The 14,669-nt window shown below is 40.0% G+C and overlaps 1 protein-coding gene across 1 annotated transcript in view; it reads left to right on the forward strand.

Annotated features, from left to right (window-relative positions):
* Nucleotides 1-14,669, forward strand: part of SPATA16 (spermatogenesis associated 16) — a 262,274-nt gene that overhangs the window by 127,471 nt on the left and 120,134 nt on the right. Inside the window, exon 4 of the mRNA XM_037988555.2 lies at nt 2,051-2,140. Within this exon, the coding sequence (XP_037844483.2) occupies nt 2,051-2,140 (90 nt within the window). The remainder of the gene's footprint in view (nt 1-2,050; nt 2,141-14,669) is intronic.

The raw sequence follows: 14,669 nt of genomic DNA on the forward strand, positions 1-14,669 counted from the left end.
CTGGGACTGGAATCATTTTTGTCTGCATGTTTTTAATGTGGAATACCTGAAGAGCCCTGAGAAGTCACACAAGTTTCCTAAATTTGGGCAATTATGATTATGCACATTTTTCTGGACACAGGTTCAGACTTTTTATCTGGTTCCTGAAAGCTCTGTATACCTCTCAAAAAAAGGTTAAGAACCACTTAATTTATTGATGAACTAATTCCAAGTGATTCCCATCAACTTGTAAAAACAGGCTCACAAAATGTTGCTTAATAATCATGTGTTGGTTCTGTAACATTCTGTAGCCCACATTGATAAATACAGTAGAAACTACATTTCGAACTTTCACTAATGGCTGTGAAAGGACACAAAGACACAAAAATAAGTACCCGCCCCCCCTCGCTACACACCCTATTGCTAAACCCTTTGTTCCGCTCCCTAATCTCTGCACGTACCAGAGATTTCGTAAGTAAGATAACTAGTACCTGTTTTTCTTTCTGAGGCCAGGTCACAAGATGTGTTTAAGTAAGATAACCATAAACTGGTTGTGCAGCCTGACGTGATTAACTGCCTTTGTGTAAAACTGCTCTTCCGCCTCAAGAGTTGAACTGAAATATCAGAAATGGCGGGAACCAATCATAGTTTGCCAAATCGCTTTGTTTGAACTCCAGCCAATCATACATCTATTCTGTACAATGATTCTATGCCCACTTTCCTTAGACTATATAACGCTGTTCAGGACTCGGGGGGGAGCTCTCCTGCCCGTCTCGTTTCACGAGCGAGTGAGAGTTCCAGGTTCGAACCTGTAATAAAGATCCTTGCTGCTTAGCTTTGACTCTGGACTCTGGTGGTCTTCTTCGGGGAATAAACGGTCTGGGCATTACAGCTGTGTCCCCATTTGGTGATAGGGCATGGAGTGCATCCAGCTAGTTGACCCTGTTATATCAAAAACCTTGAACAACACCTACCCATAATAGGTTCTCAATGAAGCGAGGAAGTGAAAGGTCTACCCCTTTATCTCTAGGAGAAGAAGGCAGCTAGGGTGATCATTTCACATCTAGGTTTGGATTGAGATTCCAGAACTCTGTGAGATGATGGAAGAATCAACAGGTAAGGACAGTTAGTTCATCTTATCTACAAGTCAAGTCTTGTCATTTCAGTCAAGAAAAAACAGAGGTCCAAAGTGAGGAAAGGCCTTAACAAAAGAGTCAAGACCAAGACTAGATCCCTTAACCAATGGTACAGGTCTTCTCTTATACCCAGCTTGAAGAAGACACAGAACCAATTATGGAATTCAAATGAACATGTCACCCAAATTCCACTTCCTTTTTTTTGAGATGAAGTCTCGCTCTTGTCTCCCAGGCTAGAGTGCAGTGGCGCAATCTCGGCTCACTGCAACCTCTGCCTCCCGGGTTCAAGCGATTCTCCTACTTCAGCCTCCCAAGTAGCTGAGATTACAGGCACCTGTCATCATGCCTGGCTAATTTTTGTATTTTTAGTAGAGATGGGGTTTCACCATGTTGGCCAAACTGGTCTTGAACTCCTGACCTCAGATGATCCGCCCACCTCGGCCTCCCGAAGTGTTGGGATTACAGGCATCAGCCACTGCGCCCAGCCTCCAGATCCTTTTTTTTTTTTTAACTGAAATTCAGCAACTAACAACCTCCTTCTTCAGTAAAAGTAAACATACCATAAATAACCTGCTTTTTCCCTGATTTATTAAAATAAAAATTCATTTCAAAACAAATAAAATAGCACCATGTCTTATATGTAACATAAGTTGAATTCAAATTCTTTGCCATTGTCATATCTGTAAAAATATCCAGTCCCATAAATAAAATTTCTTTTATAATGCAAACTTAAGTAGTTTTTCAATAATGCTTGTTTATCTTAACTGCCATATACGGGGGGGGGGGGGGCGGAGGGGGCAGGGGGAGGGGCTCGTTTCACTAGTATCTTTAAAAACACATAGTATATAAAATGGAATGCCTTTCATTCCAATGCATTTGTGGTAATTGTCTTTTAAAACCCAAATAACATTTGCATTTCTTTTACCTTTTCACAGAAGTATTGTTTTAAACCCAGCCTATTTCCGGAATCATCTTCGTCAAGCCACAGTGTTTAGATGTCTGGAGAGATATTCAGAGGCTGCTCGGTATGTTTGTTTTAACTTTTGTGAGGATTGATTTCAAGTTAAATTAATTTTATTCTCAAATTCTGGTAATAGTATAACAGAACTCTCCATTTCTCTCATGGAATATGATTTTATCCAAATTATTGTCTATCAATGTCAAACCAGCAATTGTTGACTATCTTTCTCTTTAATTAAAGTTATTCCATATTCATAGCTCTTAAAATTCAAACTTCCCCTGAGGTCACTGACAATGATGGAAAAACTTGCACAAAGTAATAGAAATGCGCTTGACCTCTTGCTCTCATGTATGTTCTGGTCTAGATAGTAATAATACATTTCTATAACTATCTGTTGAGCACTGGAGAGGAAATCCAATCATGAGAAAGGATCCTAGAAACCCATTTCTGGAGAAGATGGCATGAGTTAAATAACACCAAGGTTGCTAGAGATGTCCCAAAGTATTTTTTTATTGGACCCCAGTGTATTTTTTTAAAAAGCTGGTGAGGCTTCCCCTAATATTTGTATCCCAGAACTTAGACTGTGACAAATAATTATAAGAGTTGCGCAACAGCCTCAATGCTACACTCAGAATTCCTTATCGCCTGTGACAACCCAGACTTTTTTCCTTCCTGGATTAGCTCACAAGACTCCTCTTCCTTTCCATGAGCTCTCTCAAATAATTTTCCTTATTTCCTAATGTAGAGGTGCCTGCTATTTCTTCGTCATCCACTTTACCACCCCAGGAATCTAGCAGGAACATGTGGTTGGTTTCTAGATTTACTCCAAGCACAAATTCTAAGGATAAATCTGCAGGAATCGAGATGCAGTGCCTAGGTTGCTAGTGACTACTGTCTAGAATGTTTGTAAATAATAATATCTTTGACATTGGAAGCAAGAGTTTGAGTGTATAATAAAATGGCTTCATAAAATTGACACTGTGTCATGCCTGTAATCCCAGCACTTTGGGAGGCCAAGGCAGGTGGATCACCTGAGGTTGGAAGTTTGAGACCAGCCTGACCAACATGGAGAAGCCCTGTCTCTACTAAAAATACAAAAAATTAGCCTGGCGTGGTGGTACATGCCTGTAATCCCAGCTACTCGGGAGGCTGAGGTAGGACAATCTCTTGAACCCGGGAGGTGGAGGTTGCGGTGAGCTGAGATCGCGCCGTTGCACTCCAGCCTGGGCAACAAGAGCGAAACTCCGTCTCAAAAAAAAAAATTGACACTGTGAGGTTTACATGAATTCCATGTTTGTAAGATGTTCCCAGGAGTTCCCTAAACTCAATTAAATAGATATGGAAAGCAGAGTTCATCTCAACTGCTCTCACTTTGCAGTCAGACAACCAATATGCCACATCTTCTTACCTGTGTGAAGGCCCACTTTGAACAGTTTTTAAAAGGTCTTTATCACTCTCTTTTTTGTGTATTTCCCCCTCTACTATTTCTCCAATGTGTTTTATCTAAGGTACTCACGTATTACTTCTTCCTACTTTTTATTTACTCCACTGAAGTGCCTCGGTGGCTCACTTTTTGCCCACACACATTTCCTAGCTGTATGAATGAGAGAGAATCTAAGAGATGATAATAAGTGTCCTTCTGTTTCACATTTAAATAAACAGGTTTTAATAAAGGTCACTAGCTACAAATGAAGCTAATAAGTTCAGCATTAGCAGGTAATAGCCATCTGCAAAATAGGCTCCATTAACAGGTGATTTATTAATACATCTTGAATCCAACTGAAAGATCAATGGAAGGCTAGATACAATTTCAGAACTAGATTTCAACTAGTAAAACAGTGCTAGTGGTGTGCTTATACAGACTCTAAAGATCAAATTGTTAAATATTCAGGAATTTGGAACAAGCTAATTGCTAAACTGTAGGAGAAATTAGCAATGCTGGGAGAAGCTACACTATTGAAATTGCAAATGCTACAAATCCAGGTTTGTTTTTTTTTTTTTTACTTTGGGAGGGCCAGGTTACCAGCATACCATTGGCTATAACATAATTGTATCAAGCCTGTTGGAGCCAAAGTAGTGACATAAATTCTTCATGGATCCCAAAACAAACAACAAGAAATTAAAAATTTGGAATTTGTCAATATTTGCCCTGTGAAATTGGCACAGAATATTCCACTGCCTTTCTCATGTATACTGAATTAGGTATATCTGCAGTGAAATAGGCATATCTGCTTAATATCATTTGATGACTGGCCTGATAATGCTTCTTGAGAAAATTCCTGATAATTCTTGGTTATGCTGGTGTGGAGTTTCTATAAAGAAGCAATACAATTACTGTCAGGTACAAGTATTTTTCATCTTGGTTTCTTTAGCAATTACAGCCTTCAATATACAGTATAAGGTCATTCCCCCAAAGAAAGGATGTTATGAACTGTGAACATAAATATCATAGTGTATCTTAGCAGCTAGATTTCTAATGTAAATCAACATATATAAAGCAATATATACAGCTTTTTATTTTATTTTATTTTATTGAGACAGTTTTGCTGCCCAGGCAGGAGTGTAATGGCAAAATCTCAGCACTCACTGTAACATCCACCTCTCAAGTTCAAGCAATTCTCCTGCCTCAGCCTCCTGAGCAGCTGGGTCTATAGGCACACACCCAGCTAATTTTCATATTTTCAGTCGAGATGGGGTTTCATTTCACCATGTTGGCCAGGCTGGTCTCAAACTCCTGACCTCAGGGGATCGCTTGCATCAGCCTCACAAAGCAATGGGATTGCAGACATGCGACATTGCACCTGGCCTACAGCATTTATGTTTATCAATCAATCAATCAGGCCTCTTACAAGGCCTCTATTCAGGCCTCTTACAAGTATTTTACGTTAAAATCCATTGGTAAAGACAACACATCAAGGTTATTTCCTGTAGGATGCTAAGCAATCATGTTTCTTGCATTGAGAGGCACCTACCACATATTTAAAAAAAAATTGCCATTATTATGTGATTTAGGAGACCCTAAAACCATAATTCAAAAAAAATGCATCAGCCCATATCTTGTCCAAGATAAGGGTATATATAACCTGTCCCTGGAAATCAGAATATCTTAGGTTTGCTGAGCCTAACCACCTTCACCCATGAAAGGATTTCTAGTAAATAGGCCAGAATGATTCCCAGAAGAGCCTCATTTAAAAAGCCCAAACTCTCAACAAGAGAGGCTGGAGAAAATGCTACTCCCTGTGGTTGGAGGGAAGATATCAGGTTTACAATGGACAGATTCTTTTATTTTACAGGTCAATATCCTTTCAGTAACATTCTACCAGAAGAAAGTGTAAGAATACATAAATGATAGAAATTGAACAAAAATGGAGATATTTTATTACAGTTTAGGGTCCGCAGGGATGCTAGTCACTTTGTGGAGATGGCTGGCACTGCTTAAATTGATGAAATCACATTTTCAGACCACAGACTAAGTTAAGATAGCTCTAACCGCCATTCCCAAAAACAAGCCACCTTGTGAAGCCTTAGCTAAAATAGAAACTTGCAAAGCTTGTTAACATCTTTCTGTTTCAATGCATACAAAAAAATCTGTGTTGACATAGAATGAATGTCATCACTCAAATCTGCCTCTCCTCCCCCAACACTCATACTTACACACACACACACACACACACACACACACACCCCGTTTGGGACTACCTTCATGAGAAGAACATATTCAAAGACATAAAATCAAACAAAAGCCAAGACTGTTTTGTGAAGACAGCTAATGACTTTTGACAATACAAATATTATGGTGTCTTTTATCTCTTTGTGCTCAATGACTAGCACATGGTCTAAAATATGCCAAGCACCAGTTAGGGGGTTATGAATTAAATCAGCAGGTTTTTGAGTCTGTGGTAATATGTGGTTGATAACCATTCAGCTATATCAATAAGATATTATATAAAATTCTTTTTTTTTTTTTGAGACAGAATCTCGCTGTGTCTCCCAGACTGGAGTGCAGTGGCGCGATCTCAGCTCACTGCAAGCTCCACCTCCCGGGTTCACGCCATTCTCCTGCCTCAGCCTCCCGAGTAGCTGGGACTACAGACGCCCGCCACCACGCCCGGTTAATTTTTTGTGTTTTTAGTAGAGACGGGGTTTCACCGTGTTAGCCAGGATGGTCTCGATCTCCTGACCTCGTGATCCACCCGCCTCGGCCTCCCAAAGTGCTGGGATTACAGGCGTGAGCCACCACGTCCGGTCATAAAATTCTTTGTAAAACCCTGATTGAAAGATAAATATGAGAAGTGTGCTCATAGTAGTGAAGATTATGGGATAGCATGATGACTTCTAAACTGAAAATACATAGGCAAAAACCATATAACATTGTACAGGGTCTTTATTTAAAACCACATTGTGTAAGAAGCAGCATACAGAAGGTAAAACTAAAGAAAAGATGCAGCAAAGTCTTTTTAATGCATCATTGATAAAGAATTTTCTGCCGGGCGCAGTGGCTTAAGCCTGTAATCCCAGCACTTTGGGAGGCCGAGGTGGGCGGATCACCTGAGGTCATGAGTTTGAGAGCAGCCTGGCCAACATGGTGAAACCCTATCTCTACTAAAAATAAAAATACGAAAATTAGCCGGGCATGCTGGCAGGCACCTGTAATCCCAGCTACTCAGGAGGCGGAAGCTGGAGAATCGCTTGAACCCAGGAGGCAAAGGTTGCAGTAAGTGGAGATCACGCAATTGCACTGCAGCCTGGATGACAAAAGCAAAACTCTGTCTCAAAAAAAAAAAGAAAAAAGAGAAACAAATTTTCTGTGTATTTCTACATGCATGGGCTAGATAAGGGATCCGAAAACAGGAATAACACATTCAAATACCTTATAAAGCCCAGGTAGATGAGGTGTGTATCAGACCAATTGAAAGATAAAATATGTTCTATGAACTACAGTGAACTAGAGACCACTCATTAAAGTGACCAAAAAATTAATCTTTCATATCATATACCTATGATAGTCAAAGTGGACACTATTAAGAAGTCCTCCAGGGAAACAGGTATAAACCAGGACTTTCACAAGCACACTGGCCGTATCATCACCCTACCACTGGCCCTTCCAAAGAGAGTGGCCATCACTCAAGTCCAACTAATGTCGCTCTATGCGAATGTAGGTTCAACTTTGCAGATTATTTTGAGTCTTCAAGAGATAATATTAACATAACTTCAGAGCTTTCCAAGAAATTTATTTACTTTTTAAAATATTTTCACCTTTCATTTTAGATTCATGGGATACATGTGCAGGTTTATTACACAGGTATATTACATGACACTGAGGTTTGGGATACAAATGGCCCTGTTACCCAGGTAGTGAGCATAGTACCCAGTTGGTAGTTTTTCCACCCTTACTCCCCTCCCTCTCTCCCCACTTTAGTAGTACCCAATGTTTACTGTTTCCATCTTTATGTCCATAAGTACCCAAAGTTTAGCTCCTACTTATAAGTGAGAACAGAACATGCAGTATTTGGTTTTCTATTCCTATGTTAATTTACACTTAGGACAATGGCCTCCAGCAGCATCCATGTTGCTGCAAAGAACATGGTTTCACTCTTTCTATGGCTGGGTAATAGTCCATGATGTATATGTACCACATGTTCTTTATCCAATCCACTGGTATTGGACACCAAGGTTAAGTCCATGTCTTTACTATTGTGGATAGTGCTATAATGAACATACAAGTGTATGTGTCTTTTTGGTAGAATGGTTTGTTTTCCTTTGGGTATACACTGAGAAATGGGATTGCTGAGTTGAATAGTGGCTCTGTTTTAAGTTCTTTTGAGGCAGGAAATTAAAGAAAAACAAAATTAAAAAGAAAGAGAAATAAGCTTTCCTGTATTAGGCTGACTTGTCCCAGAGGCAGCAACAGGCACAGCCCAGACCCAGGAAAAGTCTTGGTAATACTATCTAATGTGCTCTGGAGACTCTCCTGGCACTCCTTCAACATAGAGAGAAGAAAAACAAACTTTCCTTTGTTTTATGGAATGAGTTTATAGATTCCTGTTCTCTGTAACTAGTGACTTCAAGTATTCTATTTTATTTAAGCAGTAGAATGAAGGTCATGAGCCTCTGAGCAGGCCTGAGTTACAGCTACCTGAGCAGCATAGTGAAGGTTATGGGATAAGCCTGTGCCTAGGCAAACCTAGATAATGGACATCTGGGTTGCGTAGCAATGGACATGTCCTATCTTGAGTTATGAACCTGTTACAGTTTGATTAACTGTCTTTGTCCTGCCTCTGTATCCCTGCTTTCAGGCCACTGTAAGCTTGCTTCAAGCTAGCCCACCCCCTTTTATGAAGTGTGTATAAAAGTCAAGTGCTGGCTTTGTTCCAGGCCCAGTCTTTGGACATTAAGTCTGCTGGGTCTGAGTGCACTCAATAATAAAGATATCCTCCTGTATATACTGCAAGGTCTCTCTCTGGTCCTCCTGATTCCACAACACTTTCAGAAGTCTCCAAACCACTTTCAACAATGGCTGAACTAATTTACATTCCCACCAAGAGTGTATAAATATTCTCTTTTCTCCACACCCTCACTAGCATCTATTATTTTTTGACTTTTTAGTAACAACCATTACAACTGATGTGAAATGGCATCTCACTGTGGTTGTGATTTGCATCTCTCTGATTATTAGCTATGTTGAGCTTTTCTTTAAATATTTGTTAGCCATTTGTATGTCTTCCTTTGAGAAGTGTCTGTTCATGTTCCTTACCTAATTTTTAATGGGTTTTTTTTGTTGTTGTTTACTTGCTTTTTGCTTAAGTTCCTTAGAGATTCTGGATATTAGACCTTGTCAGATGCTTAATTGGCAAATATTTGCTCCCATTTTGTAGGTTACCTGTTTCCACTGTTGATGGTTTCTTTTGCTGTGCAGAAGCTCTTTAGTTTAATTAGGCCCTACTTGTCAATTATTATATTTTGAGGACACTGCCATAAACTCTTTGCCAAGGCCAATGTCTAGAATTGTAGGTATATCCTAGGTCTTCTTCCAAGATTTTTGTAGTTTGAGGTTTTATATTTAAATCTTTAATCCATCTTGAGTTAACTTTTGTGTATGGTAAAAGGTAGTGGTCCAGTTTCATTCTTCTGCATATGGCTAGCCAGCTGTCCTAGCATCATTTATTGAATATGAAGTCCTTTCCCCATTCCTTATTTTTGTTAACTTCATCAAAGATCAGATGGTGTTAGGGGTGCAGCTTTATTTCTGGATTCTCTATTCTGTTCTGTAGGTCTCTGTGTGTGTTTTTGTACCAGTACTATGCCGTTTTGGTTACTGTAGCCTCATGGTATAGTCTGAAGTCAGGTAATGTGATGCTTCAACTTTGTTCTTTTTGCTTACGATTACTTTGGCTATTTGGGCTCTTTCTTGTTTTCATATGAATTTTAGAATTTTTTTTCCAATGTTGTGAAAAATGACATTGGTAGTTTGATAGGAAGAGTGTTGAATCTGTAGATTGCTTTGGGCAGTATGGCCATTTTAATGATATTTATTCTGCAAATCCATTAGCCTGGCATGTGTTTCCATTTATTTGTGTCATCTATGATTTATCTCAGTAGTGTTTTATAGTTCTCCTTTCATCTCCTTAGTTAGCTGTGTTCCTAGGTATTTCATTTTTGTATGTGTGGCTATTGTAAATGAGACTGCATTCTTGATTTGACTCTCAGCTTGAACATTATTGGTCTATAAAAATGCCAGGCATGGTGGCTCATGTCTGTAATCCCAGAATTTTTAGAGGCCAAAATGGAAGGATCACTCAAGGCCAGGAGTTTGAGACTCGCCTGGGCAACACAGCAAGACTCTGTTTCTAAAGAAAAAACAAACTTTTTTTTTCAATTAGCTGGGCATGGTGGCACACACGTGTAGTACTAGCTACTCAGTAGACTGAGGCAGGAAGATAGCTTAAGCCCAGGAGTTCAAGGATGGAGTGAACTATGATCATGCCACTGCACTCCATCCTAGAGTTCAGACTCTGTCTCCAAGTGAGACTCTGTCTCTAAAAACATCAATATATAAATAAAAAGGAAAAAAAGTGCTACTGATTTTTGTATACTTATTTTGTGTCCTGAAACTTTACTGAAGTCATTTATCAGTTCTAGGGGCCTTTTGGCAGCCTTCTAGCATCAAATCATATTGTCTGTGAAAAGAGATCATCTGACTTCTTTGTTTCCTATTTGTATGCTTTTTATTTATTTCTCTTGCCTAAGTTTGCCGGCTAGGACTTGCAATACGATGTTGAATAGGAGCGGGCATACTTGTTTCTTCCTTTTCTTAAGGAGAATGCTTCCAGTTTTTGCCCATTTAGTAGGTTGCTGGCTGGTCTACGGCCATACCACCTGAATGCACCCGACCTCATAAGTATGATGTTGGCTCTAGGTTTGTCATAGACGGCTTTTATTATTTTGTTGTATGTTTCTTCAACGCCTAGTTTGTTGAGGGTTTTTGCCATGAAGGGAATGTTGGATTTTGTTGGAAGCTTTTTCTGTGTCTATTTAGATGATCATATGGTTTTTGTTTTTAATTCTGCTTATGTGATGAATCACATTTACTGATTTATGTATGTTGAATCAACCTTGCACCCCAGGAATGAAGCTTACTTTATCATGGTGAATTAACTTTTTGATGTGCTGCTGGATTCAGTTTGCTAGTATTTCGCTGATTTTGTGCCTGTAGTTTTCTTTTTTCGTTGTGTCTTTGCCAGATGTTGGTTTCAGGGTGATGCTGGTTTTGTAGAATAACTTAGAGAGAAGTCCCTCTTCCTTGATTTTTTTGAAATAGTTTTAGTAATATTAGTACCAGCTCTTCTTTGTATGTTTGGTAGAATTTGGGTGTGAATCCGTCTGGTCCAGGTATTTTTGTGGTTGGTAGGTTTTTTATTATGGATTCAACTTTGGAACTCGATATTGGTCTGTCTAGGGGAGTCTGGTTTTGAGGATTCAGGTGCTGGCTGTAATGGGGAGGGTCAGCCTTGTCTTCAGGTCACTGACTGAACTCTCAGGTGAGGGCAAGCAGAGTTGCTTAGGTGGTAGGAGCCCAACGGAGATCACAGGCCTGTGGGGTAAGATTTTCAGAAGTACTTTGGGCCACCCCTGAAATACCCAGGCCTGCGCTGGGTGAGTGCACTGGAAGCCAGAAGACCCCAAGCCCCGTTTGGGAAGGGACAGGGAGTCAAGCCAAAAGCAGTCTGGCTATCTCTCTGCAGGGCAGTTGCGGCATGCTAGAGGCAGGAAAGCACTCAGGCTTTCTGTTCCCTCTCCAGCCTGGGGGCAGCAGGGGTAAGGACCACGGCAGCAGCAATGGCAGAGGGCCTGTCAGTTACCTCTGGGAGCCCCACCACAAAAAAAGAAAAAACACACACACACAAGCCGAAACGTGCCCGAGTGGTCAGGCCGGGTGGGGCGGCTATGCTGGGAGCCCAAATCAGTGGGCTTTGTAACAGAGAGCAATGTAGGGCAGGGACTCTCAGGGAAAGCAGCCTGGCCTCCTCTCTGATGGAGTCATGCAAAAGAGCTCAGGCTCTTTGTTCCCTCCCATCCTGGCAGCAACAGAGAGGGGCACAACGGCCTTGGCAATCACAGTAGGTCTGTCCCTTATGTCCCAGAGAAACTCAGAGCTGCAACCAACCAGAGTGCTCAGGTGAGGCAGGAGAATAGGGTCTGGATGCAGGGAACCTACTGCGGACTCATGCTGAGTATCAGAGGCTACTCCCTTTTTAACCTCTCCTTTTCCTGCGTGGCAGTCTAAAAATGAAAGTACCTCTGATTGGTACCCTGCCACAACCAATCAGACTGGTCATGGGCCTACTCATCACTTGGAGTGGTCCCCTCCCACAACAAATCAGACTGGTCACGGAGCTTTATTTGCATATAGTAAACAAAAGGGAAACGTCTACAGGCTATTTAAACCCCAGGAAATTCTGTAACTGAGGCTCTTGAGCTGCTTGTTCCAGCCGGCTCCTGCCCTGTGAAGTGTACCTTCGTTTACAATAAATCTCTGCTTTTGCTGCCTTGTTTTGTACGTGCGTTTTGTCCAATTCTTTGTTCAAAACACCAAGAACCTGGACAACTGCCTTTGACCAGTAACACAGGCAAGTGTGCACACTGGAGGCCCAAGTCACTGGGCCTTGACTGGCGAGCAGCAGCAGAGGTGGGGTCTGTAGTCTGCACCTCAGTACTGCGGCTGCTGCATCTATCCTAAGGGCATGCGGAAGAGCCTAGACTCCCTTGTTGGTGGGGCTACTGTAGCTGGCTCTAGGGTGCTCAGGGATCCAAGACCCACTGGGCTTAACATGGGCTTGAGTGGTGCCTCTGCACAGACTCCAGGCAGCTGTCTGTGTCTGTCTGGAGACCCTGGGGAGTCAGAGGGGCTCTTCCATGGCCAGGACCGCAAAGGCCTGTGGTGGAATTGTGGATCCCCCAAGAGCTTTTATTCAATCACCCTTTCTCTCACATACGACAATCCCTCTGGCTGTGCAGCAGTCCCAGGTGGGTGGCTGTCCTGCTTTGCTCCTCTCTTTTGGGTCCTGTTGTGTATTGCTTCCTTGGTGAATTCCAGCATGGTCTCCTGGAGGAGGCACTTGAAGAGCTTAGTGTTTTCTCTCCACTGTTTTCTCTCCAGGAGCCGCAGGCTCTAGCTGCTTCTAGTCCGCCATCTTGAACCAGAATCCTCGATTTTTAAATATTGCCAGTTATTTCCGTTTTTTTTAAAGTGCAGAATCATCTTAAGAAAGCTGAAGTGGTCTTATTTATGAAATGAATGAGTTCACTAGAATCAATTTACCATATGACCAATTTGCAGAATTCATTAATTTTAAAGTTTGCTAAAAACTTACTTTAAGAGATAGTCTTACTGAATATATTTAATTGATATAATATATTTTCCTATGTACATGTAGTAATTTTTTATTTTAGCAAAAATTGCTTTAAAAAGTTTAGCAATTTTTTTTAATTTTAGAAAATTTTCAAAAGCTAAAGTCATGGAATGATTTATTCTCATTAACGTGTTCTTGTGTGTAGTTATGACTCTGTTGTTCTTTAATATATTTTATTACTATTTTCTTCTTATGAATACAATTAAAATTTTAATTTGGAATTTTAAAAATTTATACAGATTTATTTTTAAAATTTTAAGTCGTTTTCTGTTGCTTCTAGGCCCTTTGGCTAAGATCAAAAGGAAAAAGTCATTTCCTGTTTTTAATATTTTATTGTTTTTAGAATTTTCCCCAGTTTTTGCAGAGTGATCAAATGTACCTATTTTATGGAATATATTTTAAACAATTAAGATCATTTTCTAGAATTCATATTAATCAGACAATTGTAACAGCTCTCTGCTTTATCTCCTGAAACTAAAGAAGTCAAAATAGGCAAAATCAACAGTTAGCGCCTAGCACAATCTGAGCTGCGAATCCCAGAGTGAAAGACTGAAGAACAGAGAGAAATGGAAAGCCCCAGATCTCTGGAGTCCTGGCTCCCTGCAAGTCCATCTAGCAGGACTGCTATAAATTTTCTAAAGAGTTAAAATAAACAAATTTTTGTAAATAAATGTGCTTATGAATTTGACAGATTGGTCATTCGGCAAACTCACCATCTGATAAATAACTAAGAGCCCACGGAAGGCTGAGGGCCACAGCATCGGATTTGCAACCTGGATTAAAGCTCTCTTCTAGTTGTAAATGAATCCTGGAGTTTAATCCCTCAACGGAATAAACCATTCCATGTCTTTTGCTTTCGAAAATTTGAAAATTCACTGACATCAAAAATATCACTAAATATATTTTTAGTAAATTTTGCTAAAATAAAAAATTGCTAAATGTACATAAGAAAATGTATTCATATCAGTCGAATATATTCAATAAGATTATTTCTTAAAATATGTTTTTAGCAAACTTTTACCCTAAACATTGTAAAAGCTTAAGGGTAAAGGCTGAGCTTCCTTTCACTAGTAAGAGCGACCCTTCCCATGTCAAATTTTGTGCTAAATCATTTAGGGAAATATTTTAGTCCAAAGTCAGCTGTTAAAAAAAAAAAAAAAAAAGATGTATTTTACCACATTCAATTCAATAGCTTTGGTGAATTCACTATTTGCAACAAATCTGGTCTGTTCTCCTTTTCATTTTGTATATAACATGTTTATTATGAGAAAGAGATTAAATAAGAATAAGTATTCTAAAATGTTCTTATCTTTAGCCTTTTTAAAATAATGCACTGACACTGGATTCAAAGCTATTTTATATTACACATGCCTTTCAGGATTTAAGAAAAACAACAAATTGGTAAGATCCCACTAAGTTGTATCAGTTGCCTATTGCTACACTAAGAATTTTCTCAATCAGAGCTCATTCTCAACTTCACCTCTCTCACTCTTGGCCTCTGACAGTGTCTTTTTGTTTACTCCTGTTTTACCATGTCAGCTGCCTGCCACTCTTATCATCCTCTGCACCTGTCCTTCTTCTTGTTTTTATACCTCTGTCCACTTCTTCAGAATTTCCCATTCCCTTCTCAGAATTTGCTCCACAGAGATTAGCATAATTTCCCCTTGTGAGCATAACCCGCCC

The sequence above is a fragment of the Chlorocebus sabaeus genome, chromosome 15, assembly GCF_047675955.1.
Source record: "Chlorocebus sabaeus isolate Y175 chromosome 15, mChlSab1.0.hap1, whole genome shotgun sequence".
NCBI classification, from domain to species: Eukaryota; Metazoa; Chordata; class Mammalia; order Primates; family Cercopithecidae; genus Chlorocebus; species Chlorocebus sabaeus.